Raw genomic sequence first — 24285 nt, 5'->3', positions numbered from 1 at the left:
GCCTGCGGTATGTGGCTCATTTTGAGCAGCGGATTGTTTGGATGGCGTCATATCCAGAAACTACCAACGGCCGGGTACAGCAAGAAACGTGATCCATCCAAACATGCGATACGACTCTACTGATCCATGGTCCAGCCTTGAGGATCTCATTCCAGCTGCAATCGTAACTGACGATATTATTGGGTCACCATGGGGACACGTAGGGATCCTCTGTTGCGGAAACGCTTCCCCTCTCCCCTCCAGCCCTCCCCCAAACAATGTCCGCTGATCGGTGTCCTCCGAAACACTAGCGCCTGCAACAGCATTTCACTCTGTCTTCAGGCCTGCCAAGTTTTCAGCCTACACTACTTGACAGAATGGGAAAGCCGAAGGTTTTGGAAGATGATTTCATCCCCATTATCCAAAGAGACCCTGATTTCGACAAGATGTGGTTCATGTAAGACGAAGCTCGATCCCATCGAAGCAGGAGAGTGTTTGATGTTCTGTAGGAGCACTCTGGGGACCGCATTCCGGCTTTGGGGTACCCAGAGGCCTCGACTGGCTGCCATATTCTGCGGGTCTGAACACATGCGACTCCTTTTTGTTGCGCTATGTTGAAGACAATGTGTACAACAATAACCCTAAAACCACTGCTGAGCTGAAAACAGCCACTCAGGCGGTCATCGACAGCATCGATGTCCCGACACTTAAGCGGGTCATGCAGAATTTCGCTATTCGTCTGTGCCACATCATCACCAATGATGGCAGGCATTCGAACATCTCATAATCTAAATGCGAATATCTGTAGTCACGTTTACATGTTTAATAAAATGTGTGCACGCCGTAGTTTGCAACTAATTTACGTGATTTTTCATATAGTTCAGTAATTGTCACCCCGTGAAAGATGATGATAGGGAGCACATGCTTCAATAGCAGTGACAAATAATATGTGAACATGCTGCATTGTGATTGGCTCAGAGCATCATCGCATTGACCCGATGTGGATAATAGTGGGATGGAGCTCTCGTAATTGGATAAAATACGAAAATCCGTAGAAAGTACGAAAAATTGCGAAATACGGAAAAAATTCGAAAATGAGTGAAAATTATGTAACGTTGGGGAAAGTACCATAAATGTAGAAAAATATGGATAAACATGTAACACTCTCGAAGAATGAGATTAGAAACATCTCTGCCAGGGTGTGGTCTCTATTGGTAGTGTTAATTTGTTTTAACATATAGACACCGAGTGGCATGAGTCAATGAAATTTGTTATTAACAGACAGACACTATCTGATCCTCCCCCTATGCTGTACAGTTTCAGAGTGAATCCTACCCACTCAAGTGTCCTAGAGATGAAGATCAGGAGAGGGTGCTTCAATCTGATTGATCAAATGGGGGAGGAGAGCCGGGGGGGGGGGGGGGGGGGAGGAGGAAAGGAGAAAGTGTTTCTTCTGCGTGACTTTGACCAATTCCCAGTGGTTCCTCGTGGGCAGGGAAGTGGGGTGGGGGACTACGATTATAAGTCATCCAAGTGTGCGATCTGACACCGAATGTGCAACCCACAACCCCCTATCTTCTCAGTGACTTTGAAATAAGAAACTGGTTTAATGGATTGAACTGGTATTGATAACCTACTAATGTTGTCTATCACTTCTACCTTATTTGACCGCAAATCTTCCAGAACCCTTTTAAATTATGACTAACATTGGATCTCCTATGCCTCGAAAATCAAGTCCAATTTCTTCTTCTATAACGTCATTGGAAAAGTCGTTCCATGAACTCTTTCCACCTGCGTTTAACAGTGGCATTCCCATTAGACTCTTAATGCTACCACCTTGCTTTTAATTTCTCCAAAGGTTGTTTTGACTTTTCTGGATGCTGAGTCTCCTAACGACAATAATTTCTTCTTCGATTTCTTCCCATCTTTGCTGCAGCCATTTCACCTTGGCTGCTTTGCAGTTCCTTTTCACTTCTTTCCTAAGGGTTTTCTCTTTCCTTGAACGTTTTTATAAGTCCTTCTTTCGTCAATCAATTGAAGTATTACTTCTGTTACCCAAGATTTCTTTGCAGTTACCTTCCTTGTATGTAAGTTCACTGTCGAACATCGTGATCCGTTTTAGACATGTCCACTCCTCTTCACGTGAACTATCTACTCTAGTGTTCGTTATAACACAGTATTCATATCCTTAGCGAAGCTAAAACGCGTCTCATCATTCCGGAGTTCTTCACTATCCCACTTTGTTACACACTAATTCTCTTAACTTAAGTCTGCTACCTATGTGGTACACTCACCTGGGTGTCCATAAGATCTCTGGTAGTAGTCGAAGGCACCATGACAGTTGTGGACTTCGTGAATATTACTGTTGGCCAACTGCATCCCTTCACGCTTAATGTCTTCTACGACGGCCATGGCTTCTTCCAGCAAGATAACAGTTCGTGGCAGAATGTCAGCATCGTACTCGAGTGGTTTAAAGTGCAGGACAGGGAACTCGTGTTGATTTTGTGACCGCGTAATTAGCCTGGTCTGAACCTGATAGGACATAAATGGAACGGTATCGGACCTAGCTCTGCACTCACAGGCCCGTAATTTTCGGGAGATGTGAGTCCTATGCGAGGGCATCTGTTACCATATGCCTCCGGTAACCTAGCAACGACTTGTCTAATCCATGCCAAAAAGAATCAGTGCTGTGCTGCGTTCGAAAGATGGATCAACAAGCTGTTAGTTAATCAGGGGGCCACAGTGTCTTGCTCCACCAGTATGTCAGCTGTACTGGAGAAGACTGACAAGAAAAATAAACAGAAACGTCCTGATGATGGTTAACACCATACAAACATGTGTGTGTAAAGAGAGAAAAACGAAAAAAATATGCTTTGCTCAAAGTAGACTCCTCAAAAATGCAGATCTACAGGGTGTATCTAAATTCCTTTTACAGACTTTGAGCTCAGGTTCCTTACACAAAAACAAGGAAAAAAACATCCAGTAAACATGAGCTCCGAAATGCAATTTTAAAGACCGACTGTTCAGTAGAAGAGCTGTGTTGCACAGTAACAAAGATGAACAAATGCTCATAGCTTTTAAATTATGCATATCAGGGTCCATGTTTACTGGACGTTTATTTATGGTTTTGGTCCGTATAACCTCCTCTAAATATTCGGGAAGCAAAGAGCTCGCAGTAGAAGAGAAATGTTTCACAGTGTCGAACATTAACAAGTGCTCACTGGTCTTACGGTACGATTTTTAGAGCCCATGTTTACTGGATATTTTCTTCTTGTTTTGCGAAAGGAACTGTCCTCAAAGTCTGTAAGGAGACTACGAGAATGATGGAAGCTGAAGAAATGAATTAAAATTTGTGCTACAGCTAGGATTCGAACCCAGATTCCCTTGCTTATGAGCCAGATATACTAACCGTTACACCACTACACCACAGCCCCACTGGGAGCACCATTGCTGCATGAACTACTAAAGTCGATTGCCTTCCTCAACACAAACTTCAATTCATGTCCTAAAGAGATTTAGTTACAGCCTATATTTACTGAGATAGGCAACCCAATATCAAATGTTTCGTGTTATTTTACTAGAGAATGTGTGTTTCCATAACAAACAGAGTAGAGTCCTTCTAGTGTGAAAACTAAATGTCTGCAATATTCTGGTGGTATTCTCCCTCTATACTCACTCGAGGAATGGAAATCTTTCTGTCAGAGGAGTTCGCTTGGCCTGTTCGAAGTTGAGGTCGTTCATGAGCAGCCACACCAATTCCTGTGTCCACGTTGTTCCTGAAAAGAGGACACAATAAATAGTGAACTTGCGACTTCTGCACTACATTCATTTATCTTTATTGATGGTACATCACGTACATAATTCATTGGATCGTTTGGATTTTGCGAAGTATTTATGGAATTAGCTGTTAAAAATGTATACATCATAACATTCTATTGAGCTTCCAGCCGCGTCAAGTGGTTTACATCCACGAGGTTTCGGCCGAGTACTCCTCAGCCGTTGTCAAGTGGTGACTGTCTTTTGGTTGCTGCTACCGTTCTTATCCCCCCATGAACCATGGACCTTGCCGTTGGTGGGGAGGCTTGCGTGCCTCAGCGATACAGATGGCCGTACCGTAGGTGCAGCCACAATGGAGGGGTATCTGTTGAGAGGCCAGACAAACATGTGGTTCCTGAAGAGGGACAGCAGCCTTTTCAGTAGTTGCAGGGGCAACAGTCTGGATGATTGACTGAGCTGGCCTTGTAACCAAAACGGTCTTGCTGTGCTGGTACTGCGAACGGCTGAGAGCAAGGGGAAACTACAGCCGTAATTTTTCCCGAGGGCATGCAGCTTTACTGTATGGTTAAATGATGATGGCGTCCTCTTGCGTAAAATATTCCGGAGGTAAAATAGTCCCCCATTCGGATCTCCGGGCGGGGACTACTCAAGAGGACGTCGTTATCAGGAGGAAGACAATTGGTGTTCTACGGATCGGAGCGTGGAATGTCAGATCCCTTAACCTGGCAGGTAGGTTAGAAAATTTAAAAAGCGAAATGGATAGGTTAAAGTTAGATATAGTGGGAATTAGTGAAGTTCGGTGGCAGGAAGAACAAGAATTTTGGTCAGGAGGATACAGGGTTATAAATACAAAATCATATAGGGGTAATGCAGGAATAGGTTTAATAATGAATAAAAAAAAATAGGAGTGCGGGTAAGCTACTACAAACAGCATAGTGAACGCATTATTGTGGCCACGATAAACACGAAGCACGCGCCTACTACTGTAGTACAGAAATTATTCAGGTAGTGAAGGGAGACGAAAATTTAATAGTCATGGGTAACTGGATTTCGAGAGTAGGAAAAGGAAGAGAAGGTAACATAGTAGGTGGATATGGATTGGGGGTAAGAAATGAAAGAGGAAGACGTCTGGTAGAATTTTGCACAGAGCATATCTTAATCATAGCTAACACTTGGTTCAAGAATCATAAAAGAAGGTTGTACACATGGAAGAATCCTGGAGATACTAGAAGGTATCAGATAGGTTTTATAACGGTAAGACAGAAATTTAGGAACCAGGTATTAAACTGTAAGACATTTCCAGGTGCAGATGTGGACTCTGACCACAATCTATTGGTTGTGACCTGTAGATTAAAACTGAAGAAATTGCGAAAAGGTGGGAATTTAAGAAGATGGGACCTGGATAAATTGACTAAACCAGAGGTTGTATAGAGTTTCAGGGAGAGCATAAGGGAACAGTTGTCACGAATGGGGGAAAGAAATACAGTAGAAGAAGAATGGGTAGCTCTGGGGGATGAAGTAGTGAAGGCACCAGAGGACCAAGTAGGTAAAAAGACGAGGGCTAATAGAATTCCTTGGGTAACAGAAGAAATATTGAATTTAATTGATGAAAGGAGAAAATATAAAAATGCAGTAAATGAAGCAGTCAAAAAGGAATACAAACGTCTCAAAAATGAGATCGACAGGAAGTGCAAAATGGCTAAGCAGAGGGTCTATCCAAGGGCGATGCACTTGAGGACAATATTATGGAGATGGAAGAGGATGTAGATGAAGATGAAATGGGAGATACGATACTGTGTGAAGAGTTTGACAGAGCACTGAAAGACCTGAGTCGAAACAAGGCCCCGGGAGTAGACAACATTCCATTGGAACTACTGACGGCCGTGGGAGAGCCAGACCTAACAAAACTCTACCATCTAGTGAGCAAGATGTATAATACAGGCGAAATGCCCTCAGACTTCAAAAAGAATATAATAATTCCAATCCCAAGAAAGCAGGTATTGACAGATTTGAAAATTACCGAACTATTAGTTTAATAAGCCGCGGCTGCCAATTACTAACCAGAATTCTTTACAGACGAATGGAAAAACTGGTGGAAGCCGACCTCAGGGAAGATCAGTTTGGATTCCGTAGAAACGTTGGAACACGTGAGGCAATGCTGACCCTACGACTAATCTTAGAAAATACACTCCTGGAAATTGAAATAAGAACACCGTGAATTCATTGTCCCAGGAAGGGGAAACTTTATTGACACATTCCTGGGGTCAGATACATCACATGATCACACTGACAGAACCACAGGCACATAGACACAGGCAACAGAGCATGCACAATGTCGGCACTAGTACAGTGTATATCCACCTTTCGCAGCAATGCAGGCTGCTATTCTCCCATGGAGACGATCGTAGAGATGCTGGATGTAGTCCTGTGGAACGGCTTGCCATGCCATTTCCACCTGGCGCCTCAGTCGGACCAGCGTTCGTGCTGGACGTGCAGACCGCGTGAGACGACGCTTCATCCAGTCCCAAACATGCTCAATGGGGGACAGATCCAGAGATCTTGCTGGCCAGGGTAGATGACTTACACCTTCTAGAGCACGTTGGGTGGCACGGGATACATGCGGACGTGCATTGTCCTGTTGGAACAGCAAGTTCCCTTGCCGGTCTAGGAATGGTAGAACGATGGATTCGATGACGGTTTGGATGTACCGTGCACTATTCAGTGTCCCCTCGACGATCACCAGTGGTGTACGGCCAGTGTAGGAGATCGCTCCCCACACCATGATGCCGAGTGTTGGCCCTGTGTGCCTCGGTCGTATGCAGTCCTGATTGTGGCGCTCACCTGCACGGCGCCAAACACGCATACGACCATCATTGGCACCAAGGCAGAAGCGACTCTCATCGCTGAAGACGACACGTCTCCATTCGTCCCTCCATTCACGCCTGTCGCGACACCACTGGAGGCGGGCTGCACGATGTTGGGGCGTGAGCGGAAGACGGCCTAACGGTGTGCGGGACCGTAGCCCAGCTTCATGGAGACGGTTGCGAATGGTCCTCGCCGATACCCCAGGAGCAACAGTGTCCCTAATTTGCTGGGAAGTGGCGGTGCGGTCCCCTACGGCACTGCGTAGGATCCTACGGTCTTGGCGTGCATCCGTGCGTCGCTGCGGTCCGGTCCCAGGTCGACGGGCACGTGCACCTTCCGCCGACCACTGGCGACAACATCGATGTACTGTGGAGACCTCACGCCCCACGTGTTGAGCAATTCGGCGGTACGTCCACCCGGCATCCCGCATACCCACTATACGCCCTCGCTCAAAGTCCGTCAACTGCACATACGGTTCACGTCCACGCTGTCGCGGCATGCTACCAGTGTTAAAGACTGCGATGGAGCTCCGTATGCCACGGCAAACTGGCTGACACTGACGGCGGCGGTGCACAAATGGTGCGCAGCTAGCGCCATTCGACGGCCAACACCGTGGTTCCTGGTGTGTCCGCTGTGCCGTGCGTGTGATCATTGCTTGTACAGCCCTCTCGCAGTGTCCGGAGCAAGTATGGTGGGTCTGACACACCGGTGTCAATGTGTTCTTTTTTCCATTTCCAGGAGTGTAGATTAAGGAAAGGCAAACCTACGCTTCTAGTATTTGTAGACTTAGAGAAAGCTTTTGACAATGTTGACTGGAATACTCTCTTTCAAATTCTGAAGGTGGCAAGTGTAAAATACAGGGAGCGAAAGGCTATTTACAAATTGTACAGAAACCAGATGGCAGTTATAAGAGTCGAGGGACACGAAAGGGAAGCAGTGGTTGGGAAGGGAGTGAGACAGGGTTGTAGCCTATCCCCCATGTTACTCAATCTGTATATTGAGCAAGCAGTAAACGAAACAAAAGAAAAATTTTGAGTAGGTATTAAAATCCATGGAGAAGAAATAAAAACGTTGAGGTTCGCCGATGACATTGTAATTCTGTCAGAGACAGCAAAGGACTTGGAAGAGCAGTTGAACGGACTGGACAGTGTCTTGAAAGGAGGATATAAGATGAACATCAACAAAAGCAAAACGAGGATAATGGAATGTAGCCGAATTAAGTCGGGTGATGCTGAGGGAAGTAGATTAGGAAATGAGACACTTAAAGTAGTAAAGGAGTTTTGCTATTTGGGGAGCAAAATAACTGATGATGGTCGAAGTAGAGAGGATATAAAATGTAGACTGGCAATGGCAAGGAAAGCGTTTCTGAAGAAGAGAAATTTGTTAACATCGAGTATAGATTTGAGTGTCAGGAAGTCGTTTCTGAAAGTATTTGTATGGAGTGTAGCCATGTGTGGAAGTTAAACGTGGACGATAAATAGTTTAGACAAGAAGAGAATAGAAGCTTTCGAAATATGGTGCTACACAAGAATGCTGAAGATTAGATGGTTAGATCACAAACTAATGAGAAGGTATTGTATAGAATTGGGGAGAAGAGGAGTTTGTGGCACAACTTGACTAGAAGAAGGGATCGGTTGGTAGGCCATATTCTGAGGCATCAAGGGATCACCAGTTTAGTATTGGGGGGCAGCTTGGAGGGTAAAAATCGTAGAGGGAGACCAAGAGAGGAATAAACCAAACAGATTCAGAAGGATGTAGGCTGCAGTAGGTACTGGGAGATGAAGAAGCTTGCACAGGATAGAGTAGCATGGAGAGCTGCATCAAACCAGTCTCTGGACTGGAGACCACAACAACAATTTACAAGTGAGAGGCCATCCGTTGATTGCAATACACAATGTTCCTCCGTAGTCGTGCTCAACTAAATAGACTCTTATAGAGTATTTCACTGGTAAATACACAGAACATTATTACTGGGAAACGTCTTTCGAGCCATCGCATCACCGAGGAAGGACTCATGTCACATTATCCGTCATGAAGTGATATTACCTGCCAGTTACTATCTACTGTGACCTTACCGCCAGGAAATCAAGAATCCAGTCGCGTACCTGAGACGATATTCGGTAAGTACGCAATTTCAATACAAGCCGCTCGTGCCGCGCAGTGTCAGAAGACTTCTGGAAATCTAGAAATACGGAATCAATTTGAAATCTCTTGTCAATAGCACTCAACACCTCGTGTGAGTAAAGAGCTTGTTGTGTTTCACAAGAACGATGTTTTCTAAATCCGTGTTGACTGTGTCTTAATAGACCGTTGTCTTCGAGGTACTTCATAATGTTCAAATACAATAATGCTCGAAAATCCTACTGCTTATCTACGTTAATAATATTCTCTGCAGTGTCTCATGTAGTGAGGTCACGTGTGTTGTTTGGTGGTGACCCGTCTGTCAGATGGGGATGTTAAGCCCGGTCACCCGCTCGCTGCTATTCCAGAAGACCAGACTATTTGCTGCCACAGGGTTTCAAGTCTCTCCCTTCCGTTCATCCGTAGCAGCGCAAACCCAACACTACACTCCACAAACACGCATAGGACACAACTCCCCAAAATATGGAAGGGAAGGGGCCAATGTGCGTGGAGTATTGAACACTGCTTCCGACAGGTGGCTGAATCTATACGTGGGGTTTGCCAGTGAACAATACCATACGACATCCACATCTTGTACATTCCAGATTTTCACTCTGCAGCGGAGTGTGCGCTGATATGAAACTTCCTGGCAGATTAAAACTGTGTGCCGGACCGAGACTCGAACTCGGGATCTTTGCCTTTCGCAGGCAAGTGCTCTACCAACTGAGCTACCCAAGCACTTGCCCGCGAAAGGCAAAAGTCCCGAGTTTGAGTCTCGGTCCGGCACACAGTTTTAATCTGCCAGGAAGTTTCATCTTGTACATTGTTTTCCAGTGACACTTTTTGGTCCATTCTTCGATTCCACGCGTGATTAAGATCCAGTGGAAATACAGTAATTTCTGAATGATAACGTTATGAATGAAGAAGTGCTATGATAATAATAACAACGCATACTTGCAATGTGACGCTCTACGAAGAATCGTATGTGGACGTTATGAAGCGGAAACTGAAACTATTATTCCGTAGACTCATTAATGGATGAAAATCTTCATGGAAGTGCAACAAGTAATGGATTCAAATGGCTGAGCACTATGGGACTCAACTTCTGAGGTCATCAGTCCCCTAGAACTTAGAACTACTTAAATCTAACTAAGGACAACACACACATCCATGCCCGAGGCAGGATTCGAACCTGCGACCGTAGCGGTCTCGTGGTTCCAGACTGTAGCGCCTAGAACCGCACGGCCACTCCGGCCGGCAAGAAGAAGTGATGGTATCCCGTCTTTCCGTGGGCTGTTCGGTATTGCAATAATAGAGAATTATTGTAAAGGTGGTTCTATGAACCCTCTGCGAGACAGTGAAGCGTGGTTTGCAGAATATCCAGTTGTAATCCAGGACATGGAAGCAAAGACTGCCGATCAGGGATTTTGAACCATGGCCTCTCCTCTCCTTGGCAGCAAAAATTTTATCCACCACCAGGATTCGAACCGGCATGCTTCTGCGTTGAGCACCACGGCAAAGTAGTGCGTAACCGACTTCCACTACGAAGGTGTGTGCTGGATATCAGTATCTTAACTATCCCAGTACGTTCCAATAAATGCAAGTACCACACTAAAGGTGAGCCACGAGTGCTCGGAACCAGTAGGTAGTTACTGACCATATAAATGAACTGTAAAAGTAGTCAGTCGTTGCGGGTTCTTTTTCTTCTTCTTCTTTACTTTAATGGCTGTTACGTTTTCATTAGAAATATCACAAAGAGAAATGATGATGCCCCGGCTAAGTGCCATAAAATTGTCAGAAAGCTCTATATGCAAGGAAAATCTTAAGGGGGCTAAGGCAAAACCATCTCCACTGGTACATTACTTAGTAATATCTTGAATGACCGCAGCACGCACTGGTGAGTTAGAGGAGATATACAGGGTGGTCCATTGATAGCGACCGGGCCAAATATCTCACGAAAAAAGCATCAAACGAAAAAAACTACAAAGAACGAAACTCGTCTAGCTTGAAGGGGGAAACCAGATGGCGCTATGGTTGGCCTGCTACATCCCGCCGCCATAGGTCAAACGGACATCAACTGAGTTTTTTTTTTTTTTTAAATAGGAGCCCCCATTTTATTACATATTCGTGTAGTGCGTAAAGAAATATAAATGTCTAAGTTAGACCACTTTTTTCGCTTTGTGACAGATGGCGCTGTAATAGTCACAAACGTATAAGTACGTAGTATCCCGTAACATTCGGCCAGTGCTGGCGGTATTTGCTTCGTGATACATCACCCGTGTTGAAATGGACCGATTACCAATTGCGGAAAAAGTCGATATCGTGTTGACGTATGGCTATTGTGATCAAAACGCCGAACGGGCGTGTGCTATGTATGCTGCTCGGTATCCTGGACGACATCATCCAAGTGTCCGGACCATTCGCCGAATAGTTACGTTATTTAAGGTAACAGGAAGTGTTCAGCCACATGTTAAAAGTCAACCACGACCTGCAACAAATGATGATGCCCAAGTACGTGTTTTAGCTGCTGTCGCGGCTAATCCGCATATCAGTAGCAGACAAATTGAGCGAGAATCGGGAATCTCAAAAACGTCGGTGTTGAGAATGCTACATCAATATCGATTGCACCCGTACCATATTTCTATACACCAGGAATTGCATGGCGACGACTTTGGACGTCGTGTACAGTTCTGCCACTGGGCACAAGAGAAATTGCGGGACGATGACAGATTTTTGGCACGCGTTCTATTTAGCCTCGAAGCGTCATTCACCAAAAGCGGTAACGAAAACCGGCATAATATGCACTATTGGGCAGCGGAAAATCCACGATGGCTACGACAAGTGGAATATCAGCGACCTTGGCGGGTTAATGTATGGTGCGGCATTATGGGAGGTAGGATAATTAGCCCCCATTTTATCGATGTATGCTGATTTCCTACGTAATGTTCTACCGATGTATGCTGATTTCCTACGTAATGTTCTACCGACGTTACTGCAAGATGTTTCACTGCATGACAGAATGGCGATGTACTTCGAACGTGATGGATGTCTGACAGATAGCTCGCGTGCGTTTGAAGCGGTATTGAATAGCATATTTCATGACAGGTGGATTGGTCGTGACCTGCACGTTCACCGGATCTGACGTCCACGGATTTCTTTCTGTGGGGAATGTTGAAGGACATTTGCTATCGTTATCCACCGACAATGCCTGACAACATGCGTCAGGGCATTGTCAATGCATGTGCGAACATTACGGAAGGCGAACTACTCGCTGTTGAGAGGAATGTCGTTACACGTATTGCCAAATGCATTGAGGTTGACGGACATCATTTTGAGCATTTATTGCATTAACGTCGTATTTGCAGGTAATCACGTTGTGACAGCATGCGTTCTCAGAAATGATAAGTTCACAGAGGTACATGTATCACATTGGAACAACTGAAATAGAATGTTCAAACGTACCTACGTTCTGTATTTTAATTTAAAAAACCTACCTGTTATCAGCTGTTGGTCGGAAATATGAGCCATCTGTGACAATTACAGCGCCATCTATCACAAAACGGAAAAGTGGTCCAACTAAAACATTCATATTTCTTTACGTACTACACGAATTGTAATAAAAATGGGGGTTCCTGTTTAAAAAACGCAGTTGATATCCCTCTGACCCATGACAGCGCCACCTAGCGGCCCAACCACAGCGCCATCTGGTTTCCCCCTTCAAGCTAGACAAGTTTCATTCTTTGTAGTTTTTTCGTTAGACGCTTATTTCGTGAGATATTTGGCCCGGGCACGATCAGTGGAGCACCCTGTGTTGTTGATGTTGTGGCCTTCAGTCCCGAAACTGGTTTGATGCAGCTCTCCATGCTACTCTATCCTGTGCAAGCTTCTTCATCTCCCAGTACCTACTGCAACCTACATCCTTCTGAATCTGTTTAGTGTATTCATCTCTTGGTCTCCCTCTACGATTTTTACCCTCCACGCTGCCCTCCAATGTTAAATTTGAGATCCCTTGATGCCTCAGAACATGTCCTACCAACCGGTCCCTTCTTCTTGTCAAGTTTTGCCACAAAATCCTCTTCTCCCCAATTCTATTCAATACCTACTCATTAGTTATGTGATCTACCCATTTGATCTTCAGCATTCTTCTGTAGCACCACATTTCGAAAGCTTCTCTTCTTGTCCAAACTATTTACCGTCCACGTTTAACTTCCATACATGGCTACACTCCATACAAATACTTTCCTTCCCATTGCCATTCTACATTTTATATCCTCTCTACTTCGACCGTCGTCAGTTATTTTGCTCCCCAAATAGCAAAACTCCTTTACTACTTTAAGTGTCTCATTTCCTAATCTAATACCCTCAGCATCACCCGAGTTAATTCAACTACATTCCATTATCTTCGTTTTGCTTTTGTTGATGTTCATCTTATATCCTCCTTTCAACATACTGTCCATTCCGTTCAACTGCTCTTGCAAGTCCTTTGCTGTCTCTGACAGAATTACAAGAGAATTGAAAGCGGTATTCCACCCTGTATAAATGCGTATTCATTGTGCACTGATATGCACTGATGTGAAACCTCCTGGTCAATTAAAACTGTGTGCAGGACCGAGACGCGAACCCGAGACCTTTTTCCTTTCGCAGTGCTGTGCCATTCGAGCTACCTGAACTCGGGTAGTTCAGTGCGTAGAGCACTCGCCTGCGAAAGGCACAGGTCCCGAGTTCGAGTCTCGTTCCGGCACACAGTTTTACTCGGATGTGAGAAGTAGTCTGCCTGGAAGTCTCCTAGACTCCAGACGCACTACAGGAAATGTTGACACGACATGGCCGCTCACCGCACTTCGGAAACGTGACCAGCCACACGTCGTCTGGTTTAACTTCGAAATCCAGGATCGCCTGCACGTCTTCCATGAACTCCACCGGCTGTGTACAGTTGGAAGGAGTGATTTTCACCAAGCCTTTATCGTAGACGTTATTCATATTCTGGTTGAAGCTCTTCACGCGTGGCGAAGACAGGAATTCCGCGGTGGGTGCCATGGCTGCGCTGCGGATAGATCTGTGAAAAGTCAAACAAATAAAACGTGCGATTAAATGATGCCACTTACACGCTCAGTTTGTCACAGATTAGAATGAATCAGAAGTACGTGCAGCAATGACGGTTGCAGATTCTGAAGTTGGGATATTCTAGAGTTTAAAGAGACGTTGATAGCTCAATCACTAGAAACTTAGCGTAGATTTGGGAAGCCGCAATCTAACAGTTTTCTGATTATCAAAATGCAGAGGTTAGGTAGAAACGTTCCGTGTTTGTACTACATAATTCTTGGTCGTTTGAGGGAATAACACGTCAAATCGGTTGCGAACTGGAAACCACTGTGAAAATCAAAAATATTTTATTTCGAATAGTTTGTTACACCTTCATCTACTTCTCTATATAGTCGGCACTTCTTCTTAGACATTTATCGTAGCGTTGTACAAACTTTCTAATACCCTCGTCATGGAGGGCAGTGGCCTGACCTTCCCTCCAACTATCTACGCTGGTCTACAGTTCGTTCTCTGTACTAAAATCTTGTCTTCATAGCCAGCCGTTCATGTGAGCAGAGACCGAAGTCAGAGGCAGCCAAGTCCGGACTGTATGGTAAGTGATCAAACACTTTCATTGAAAGCATTACAGTTGCGTCCTCACTACCCCTGCAGTTGCGCAACCGTCATGAAGGAGGAAATGCGTTACAGTTACTTTATGTGGGGTTGCGTGAAATCAGGCGAAACGTCTCACCAGGCTCCCGTAGTTCGCGGGAGACACTACTGTTTCAGGCATCTTCACGTGTTCACTGTATGCGCACAACTAAAAACAGCGACATGGCGCGATCGACGGGCTTACTAGGGACACTGCCCAACACACCTGTGCAGAGCTTCATCCGATTTTCACTGTAGTTTCCATTTCGCCACCTATCAGACATTGCTTTCCCTATAGTTCTCGCAGCTGTGATGGATGCGATCTGAAGTCCCATCTGCTGCGACCGCTTTTCAGTAACAGAAGCCACAGAACGGTGTGTGGAGGAGGGTACTTGGTGCCCTGAAATTCTTTCCCTCTCTTTGCAGTCCGCATTTGTTGGCTGTCAGTAAGTTCACGATAGGAGGCATAGGTCGTAAATTTTAAATCTCTATGTTTGAGCCTATTTCGATTACTGTGTAGCTATCTTCAGTTGTGATGAGTCATCATGACTTGGATGTAACTGCATGACTTGGATATAACGGTACTGAAGATAGCTATACAGTAGCTGCTATAAACAGACGAAAAATTTACGATCGTTGCTGTCATTCCTCGTACGGTGGATCTCATTAATACAGTCGTACAGAACGCTGCTCCTGTTGGAAAGAGACGTGTTAGTAAGTACCCAAGTACGTACGAATTTATTCAGTTTTCATTTCCAATGACTCTACACTAGATTTTTACGGAAGAAAGTAACGTGGTGACGATGTTCCTAGAAGAGAAAACAGCCACCGGATGACGTAAAAAATGAAGCAAACAGAAGAGGTTCAAATGGCTCTGAGCACAATGGGACTTAACTTCTGAGGTCATCAGTCCCCAAGAACTTAGAACTACTTAAACCTAACTAACCTAAGGACATCACACACATCCATGCCCGAGGCAGGATTCGAACCTGCGACCGTAGCGGCAGCATGATTCCACACTGTAGCGCCTAGAACCGCTCGGCCACCGCGGCCGGCAAACAGAAGAGGAGAGGAAACGAAATGAAACTTCACATGTTGATAGGGTATGTGACGTTATTTCACTGATTAAAAAAATCGACTGAAAATGACAAAGAACATGGCAGCCGACGTAACTCCTTTGGCCGGGATACATGCTCTGATTCGTTTCGGATGGGTGTCATAAAGCCATTATACACTATGTGATCAAAAGTATCCGGACACCTGGTTGAAAATGATTTACAATTTCGTGGCGCCCTCCATCGGTAATGCTGGAATTCAGTATAGTGTTGGCACACCCTTAGCCTTGATGACAGCTTCCACTCTGACTGGCATACGTTCAATTAGGTGCTGGAAGGTTCCCTGGGCAATGGCAGCCGTTTCTTTACGGTGTGCTGCACTGAGGAGAGGTATCGATGAAGGTCAGTGAGGCCTGACACCAAGTCGGCGTTCCAAAACATCCCAAAGGTGTCTACAGGATTCAGGTCAGGACTCTGTGTGGGTCAGTCCATTACGGGGATGTTATTGTCGTAAGCTTCAGCTCAAATTAATAATATGCAAAATACAAATAATGATTTGGTTTATAGCTGGGCTGACACTGTAACAATGGCGTCACAACGAATGAACTGGCACAGTGATTAGCACACTGGACTCGAATTCGCGAATTCGGGAGAAGGACAATTCAAAGTCGTGTCTGGCCATCCAGATTTATGTTTCCCTTTATTTCCCTAATTCGCTCCATGATGGTTCCTTTGAAACAACGCACTGCCGATTTCCTTCTCCATCCTTTAAACATTCCGAGCTTGTGCTCCACCTGTAATCACCTTCATGACGACGGACGATTCCTTACTTTTGCGTTCCATTCACATATGATAGTTGGTCTGTGGGGCGCTCAACTGAACGGTCATCAGCGCCCGTACAAAGTTCCAGTTTTTACACAGTCAAATTTTTACACAGTGGAATTTTTATACAGTCCAATTTTTACACAGTCCAATTTTTACACAGACCAATTTTTACACAGACCAATTTTTACACAGACCAATTTTAACACAGTCCAATTTTAACACAGTCCAATTTTTACACAGTCCAATTTTTACACAGTCCAATTTTTACACAGTCCAATCTAGCAGTTATCATCAATGGTGATGATGAAATGATGAGGACAACACAAACACTCAGTCCCGAGACAGAGATAATCCCCAACCTATCTTGGAATCGAACCCGGGATGCAGTGATCCAGAGGCAGGAACACTAGCCGCTAGACCACGAGTTATAGACCCATTCACATATGGACTGTGGGAAGAATGATTGTATAAATTCCTCTGTGGGTGCAGCAATTGCTCCAATCTCGCTGCTTGCAGGAACGATAAGCCGGGGGAGGTAGTACAGGGTGGGCAAAACAAAAGGGGCCTGGAGAACAGAGTTCCAGGGTGCAAAGACATACAGCAGAGGAAAGAAAATACAGTACCAACCTTACTACAGCAGGTGTAGAAAGTGCATTTTGGGCATGGTCAGTAAGTTGCTGGAGGTGGATCGAAGTTGAACTGCTGGAATTGCTGCAATTTTATCCGAAATGTTCTGCTCCAGCTCTTGAAGAGGATGAGGGTTGTTGCAATACACCTTAGTGTTGTGTCTAGACAAAACAGCCTAGACACAATGAGAGGAAGCCGAAAGGCACGCGCTTAAACTCACGCAGGCTGACGTGAAGTCTGAAACAGGATACGTAATGAATACTATAAAGAAAAGTGCGTAGCTTCTGGAATACTTAACTTTAATCCACATTTGTAGAACATCGCTCTTGATGATACAGGCTTCACAATATTAATTATCAAAGCTATGGCGCCTTGCTAGGTCGTAGCAAATGTAGCTGAAGGCTATGCTAACTATCGTCTCGGCAAATGAGAGCGTATTTGTCAGTGAACTGTAGCTAGCTACGTCGGCTGTACAACTGGGGTGAGTGCCAGTCCGTCTCTGTAGACCTGCCGTGTGGCGGCGCTCGGTCTGCACTTACTGACAGTGGCGGTGACACCACACCACACTAGACTTGAGGGCTCCCCACACAAATCGCACGCTGACAGATGAGGGGACCTGGGTGACACGCTAGGACCGCGACCAGACTTACCTCTGTCAGGCGTTAATATTGTGTAAACATGCTTCAAGGTGCAGCTTGCTGTATGGGCAGTTGCTCCATCCTGTTGGAAGTATTTCTGTATACACCACCCTGTACATTCCTAAGACCAGTATTACACTATCAGATTTCTTTGTCAAAGATTTGATGAAATATTTGTCAAACATATTTGACAAAGATCTTTGACATGGCGCTAAAAAGGGGTATTACACTGCCATCACATTTTTCGTCAAAGTTCAAGATAACTGACAACAACAACTTGTTATTAACCATAGCAGTTGCATGTACCACAATTGCACTGTGTGCACATGCAGAAAAGAAGTGGGGGAAGAGAAGGAAACATACCTGGGTGAAGCCATTGTGTTTTACGATGACACAATAAAAGCATTCGACCAAACTTTTTATGTGAGCTTGTAGTGGAGGACGTCAAGCCGTACGTAAATTACTTAAGAATGGATGAGCATACATGTCAGTATGTGTTCAGTGAAGTGTATCCTCATCTCACAAAGCACAATATTCAGTTAAGAACTGCTATATCTGCAGAAGACAGGCTCACTGTAACACTCCGAGTCCTTGCTACAGGTTAGGTTAGGTTAGGTCAGTTCAGGTCTCTAATCTTCTTAATCTATTTTTGTGTTCAGGGTGCCTCACGTTGTAAAGCGCGTCATCAGCTTCATACAGCTCTATTAATTTTGTAGTTGTTGGTACACACCAATTGTATTTACTAGCAATGTTTATAAAAACACTACAGCTGACAGAACGCTGCAACGATGCTAGCGCTCCACGTGGTAACATGTCACACTGCAGTGAACAGAAGACAAGCGACTTCTTTGATCAAATCTACAGCGAGGCCCTAGATTTGATCAGATTTGATCAAATTTATTTGACGACAGACGAGATTTGATAAAGTTCCCTATTACACCATCAAATTTCTTTGACAAAGATATGCGACCAAGATATTTGACAAAGATATTTGATAATCTAATACCGGCGTAACGCTGGTTACTGATACTCTATCTCAGTATAGTTCGCGTCTCCCTACACGCGTCTGGCAGTTCAGTTGCCTCAGAAACTCTGTGACACTCACCCACGTATGTCACCTTTGCTGCCGCCGTGCTCTGTATATTAATGACGGCAGTTATCACTGAAACAACAGGTTTTCCACGCCAGTTTAACCTCAGTGTTAAAACTGCTCAAAACAACCGGTCCCTAAAATACACAACTTTCAGATTTTTATTCTTATTATTTCCTGTAATAAAAGCACAAAGCGAACCAAGATTTTTAAAAAAAATGACTGTGTTATTTTCAAAATAAGCAGAATCAAAATATTAAATTAAATAGGCAAGTAAAAGAAAACTTAGTCCGTCTAACGTTCGCTGGTGTCCTCGCAAATTGATAAATGGTTTCATATTAAAAAAATTCACCGGTATTCTCCTATCGATTCAGACTCTGATATAAAATCATTTTGGAATCGGAGACCTTACCACTATTTGGGCATTGAGAATAGTCAGTGGTAAACGGTGAAAACTGACGTTGAAGAATTCTCTTTTTCATGTCTGTCCGTTTCCAATGGCCGCGAGCAGATAAAGGCATATTATGTCGACACTGGCAACGTATTAGCTACTTTCTATTTTTATTGTATACTATGACCAAGTTGTTGATAAGCTTTTAATTTATTACCGTTACCATAATTTCCTTCCTCATTATTACTTTATAGGAATGAGACACAAATCATTTAAGCAAATAAAGCGTTGTACTTCACTGCTGTGTCACTTCGTAAAAATATTTCCAGACTAGCGTTGGTGTCGTGTTCTGCAATACAACGTATGTCCGGCGACGGCAGCGAGAAACTGCCGTGCAGACAAGGTAGAGGCGAGACTTGCACACTGTACGTACCCACGTACCTTAAGCCACAACACACGGCAACAGGAACATTAGGAATGCTGTACAAGTTCTTATGCCATACGTTTGTTGCTCGTTTCTATTGGCGTTGCTATTAAAGTAGCACTATTTTCCATTTTCTATAACAACACAGTATTTCAAACCAATGCAGATTTTACAAATAAATGTTAGCGCTGCTGCTATGGATATTTCGATTTTTTTATTCTGTTATTAGTCAAAAATAAAAAACACCTCTTATAACCGAGAAAAAACAAACGCCGGAAAATATCGGTTTTTAACTGGTCGGTTTTTCCCATCACTACTACATACTTTCAATATCCTCTGTTAGTCCTATTTGGTACGGGTCCCACAAACGTGAACAATATTCTAGTATGGGTCGCACAAAGATTTGCAAGCAATCTCCTTTGTGCTTTTCCCTGCTGTCCCACGAACGAACCGAAGAGTGTCACGTCATTTTCCTACGGCTGGGGCTATGTGATCGTTCAATCTCACATCCTCACAAATTGTTACAGTCAGGTATTTCTATGAGTCGACGGATTCCAGTTGTGACTCAGTTGTGCTGCAGCCACGTGATTCTCGTTTTCCCGTTTCCTGAAGTTCACAATTTGGCATATCTGAATATTAACATCAAGTTGCTACTCCTTGCAGGACTGGTGCCAGATATATGTCTGTGCGTGACGAGCGTAAGAACTTCCGCGCGATCATTCGGCTTCCGCATCATCAAGAATCACCCGCGTCGTGTCGGTTACGCGTACGCTCGTCTGAGTGATATTGTGGACTGGTAATCATCAAGATTGTTAATTTACGACTTAGAATGTAAACAGTGCAACCTGCGTTTTTCTTGTATCGTCTCGGAATTGAGTTGTTCATACCAGACGTAAGACAGTGTTGCGTTCTGACGTTGAGTGGCTCCCCTAACTTGCTTGCATATTTTGATAGATAATTTCAGGCAAGCCAGCAGCAGTGTGGAGCAGAACAGTACGGCCGCCGCGGTATTATCAGGTACGTAGTGTGGACAAGGCGCACGGCCACGAAACGAGAAACTAGTTTAAAAGGTAGTACCCCACCCAATTGTATCCCCGGACGTGTTACAAGTCGACTCGACTGAATCGATTTATCGAGTAGTTGTACTTTCCCATGTAGCACGCGCATCCACGTCATCGTATTTTATACGTTTCGGTCTGGCACATAGACAGCTAACACATATCTACGAGAAAAGTCGCGGCCATTCTATTGATCTCGATACGTTATTCCATCTGGCATTTGTTCGAGAAAAGTCGCGAGTATTCTACTGTTTTCTTGTTCAGAGAACCTTCAATATGTAGCAGTCTAAATACGGACTATTCGCGAAGCAGGAAGCTAGTTTAAATTCAGAAGCAGAATATTAAGACTGAATAATTAGTAAAAAGTCCTAGTTGTAGCAAGTGCAAGTGTGAATATTAGTCAAGAGTGAGAGCTATCAGTTGATTGTGAAGTTATTAATAATAGTAATTCATAGTAAATGTATATAATCAGTTTAAGTAAAGCTTTCTTAAACTTTGCACTTGACTTGATTATTTTTTATTACGGTAAAAGTAAAGGTAGCTCAAGATATCTTTAGCGCCGCCTCCTCGAGATTTTTCTGTATCCGCCACTGTGTGAGACCATGACAGAAGCGGATTTCGCTGCTGAAAAGATGACACTTGGCGGCAGTCCGCGTCGTGGGGAGGTCGACATACACTTTGTACCACTTGTGTTACGTCAGCGTATGCGTTTGGTTTAATATTATGGTGACGAGACTGGTTTCAGCTTTCTTCAGTTTGCAACCACACTCTGTGTTATCGTGTGGGAGAAGCCATAGAGCTGCACCTCAAGGTAATACAAGGAGCGTGTTGATGGGGGCAGGTATACGTACAAAATAAACGTTGTGAAGATTGCACCCACATTTCCTAGATTAAAGTGGGGTAAGTCTAGTGATCACACTCGTTTTGGCAGTTGAGGGACACTTTGGTGAGCGCGTTGGATAATGCGAGAGCGGTATGCCCGAAAACTGTCTGATTGTTTTATCACCCGCGCGGGATTAGCCGAGCGGTCTTAGGCGCTGCAGTCATGGACCGTGCGGCTGGTCCCGGCGGAGATTCGAGTCCTCCCTCGGGCATGGGTGTGTGTGTTTGTCCTTAGGATACTTTATGTTAAGTAGTGTGTAAGCTTAGGGACTGATGACCTTAGCAGTTGAGTCCCATTAGATTTCACACACATTTCAACATTTGATTGTTTTATCCATAAAGGGCGCCATCGTGAGAAATACAAATATATATAAAACAGTTTTCTGTCCGAGTCATTTGTTTATTGTACCGCTAAGCGTTTCTAAAGCTCACACGGTCATCTTCAGGTGGACAATTACGTAGTTAAACTCTTGGTATTAGTACAGAGCACATAAGCCTTTTTACGGCGGTCGGTCGACTTAAAGGTATGTTATGTTTCGTCTTTTACTGGTGATGAAAACTTGTTTTTCGCCGCGCGGGACTAGCCGAGCGTTCTAAGGCGCTGCAGTCATGCACTGTGCGGCTGATCCCGGCGGAGGTTCGAGTCCTCCCTCGGGCATGGGTGTGTGTGTTTGTCCTTAGGATAATTTAGCTTAGGTAGTGTGTAAGCTTAGGGACTGATGACCTTAGCAGTTAAGTCCCATAAGATTTCACACAAATTTGAACATTTTTGTTGTTTTTCCTTAATAAGTAGCAGCGATAAATTTAAAAATATTAGCAAGTGTAATGTTTACCGAATGATTCAAAAAGAAAGAACAGATTTCAATTGTTTATTACAGGCAGACTACAAAAGATACAAACACTCGACAGAGGAAGGTTCGGAGTTTAGACACCACGAAAGAAATCATTTTGTGTGTTGCATTTCGCGCGAATTCAATACATTGTTCAAGTGCGGCGTGGATCCCGCCGCCGATTCAGCAAGAAGCTCTGCACAAACAGATTTAGGACTGGCGTACAAAATGGTAGGAACTTGGATGCGTATGCAAAGCGAAGGGCACTGGCCGGCTACGCACGTCTGATGAAAATGTCGAGCGTATCCGGGATGTGTTCACACGGAAGCAAGCGCACAAGACGAGCAAGTCAAGAACTTCAACTTCCTCCAAAAACGGTGTGTCGTGTTCTGAAACGACATCTGTATATGAAGGCTTACAAGTTGCAGTTACTGCTGCAGCTGCGTCCCGCCGGCCGTAAAAGGAGGTACGAATGTTGCATTTCAGTTCTCCAGGATATGGCAGAGGACACTTTCTCCAAACGACTCATCTCTTCGGACGAATCGACATTTCATCTATTTAGTAAAGTAAACCGCCATAATGTAAGAATTTGGGGGGGGGGGGGGGTCACAAAATACTGAAGTCTTCGTCCAACATGAAAGAGACTCAGCGAAACTGAATGTGTTCTGTACCGTTCCTGTTCACAAAATTTATGGACCTGTGGCAAAAATGTCCCACCTGAACATATTCCATAATTGGTAGTTTCCTTAACTTCACGAAGATTCCAGTGATTGCATTTTTATGCATGACGGCGTCCCGCCTCATTTTCGCCTTGAGATGTGGCGTTATCTTAACAACGCCATCCCACAACGTTGGACTGGAAGAGGTGGACAACAAGATGTTGTTCATTGCTTTTGGCCTCCCAGGTCACCAGGCCTCACATTTCGTCATTTTTTGTTGTTATAGGTGTACGTAAAAGACAGAGTCTTTGTCCCATCTATGGCAGCTACTCTTCAAGAGTTGAGAAATCGAACTGTTGAAACTGTCGACTCAGTAAACTGTTGTGCGTACGATATAGTCTCTGTGCCAACATAAAACTCCGAACCTGCTGCCCCGGAGTGTAGCGACAGTGTGGAGTCTGGTGCGTCGCAAGGTACACCCCAGGTGTTACATGCTTCACCCATGGTCCCTGCTATCGAGACTTCTTTGCGGGTACCAGGCGCGGTTGGGCCACCCTCTCCCCAAGGGGAGTGGCGGGTTCAGCGGCGTTCGCGGCGCACGAGGCGGAGAGTCAATGTGGAGGCTGGCCGTGTGGTATCGCCCGCTCTACCTGTGAGTGGACATGTGGCCGCTCCTTCAGCAAGGTCCGAGCAGGCACACGGGGGGAGGGGTTTATTAGTGATTGGGAGCTCCAACGTTAGGCGGGTGATGGAGCCCCTTAGGGAAATAGCGGAAAGGTCGGGGAAGAAGGCCAGTGTTCACTCTGTCTGCTTGCCGGGGGGTCTCATCCGAGATGTGGAGGAGGCCCTACCGGCGGCGATAGAGAGCACTGGGTGCACCCGACTGCAAATTGTTGCTCATGTCGGCACCAATGACTCCTGCCGTCTGGGTTCAGAGGTCATCCTCAGTTCATACAGGCGGTTGGCGGAGTTGGCGGAAAGCCTCGCTCGCTGGGTGGAATCTGTCCTAACTATTTGTAGTGTCGTTCCCAGAACCGATCGCGGTCCTCTGGTTTGGAGCCGAGTGAAAGGCTTAAACCAGAGGCTCAGACGATTCTGCAGAGATCTGGGGTGCAAATTTCTCGACCTCCGCTATCGGGTGGAGAAATGTAGGGTCCCCCTGAATAGGTCAGGCGTGCACCACACGCTGGAAGCGGCTACAAGGGTAGCGGAGTAGGTGTGGAGTGCACAAGTGGGATTTTTTAGAGAATTTCCTCCCTACGCCCGACAAGACGCCTCCTGAGACGTGACAAGGTAGCAGTAGGCAAAACGCAACAGGGAATAACAATATTAATGTGGTAATAGTAAACTGCAGGAACATCTGTAGAAAGGTCCCAGAACTGCTCTCATTA

At 44.9% G+C, this 24285-nt stretch overlaps 1 protein-coding gene across 1 annotated transcript in view; it reads right to left on the bottom strand.

Annotated features, from left to right (window-relative positions):
* The window catches only part of LOC126424620 (luciferin sulfotransferase-like), a 65346-nt gene extending 51567 nt beyond the window's left edge, over positions 1-13779 (bottom strand). The window contains exons 1-2 of the mRNA XM_050087357.1: positions 13578-13779; positions 3656-3755 (exon numbers count right to left, since the gene is read on the bottom strand). Coding sequence (XP_049943314.1) covers positions 3656-3755; positions 13578-13779 — 302 coding nt within the window. The remainder of the gene's footprint in view (positions 1-3655; positions 3756-13577) is intronic.
* Between the last annotated feature and the right edge of the window lie 10506 nt (positions 13780-24285).

This window comes from Schistocerca serialis, chromosome 10 (genome assembly GCF_023864345.2).
Source record: "Schistocerca serialis cubense isolate TAMUIC-IGC-003099 chromosome 10, iqSchSeri2.2, whole genome shotgun sequence".
NCBI classification, from domain to species: Eukaryota; Metazoa; Arthropoda; class Insecta; order Orthoptera; family Acrididae; genus Schistocerca; species Schistocerca serialis.
The sequence above is the reverse complement of the archived record's forward strand: the minus strand, read 5'-3'. Positions and strand labels throughout refer to the sequence as shown.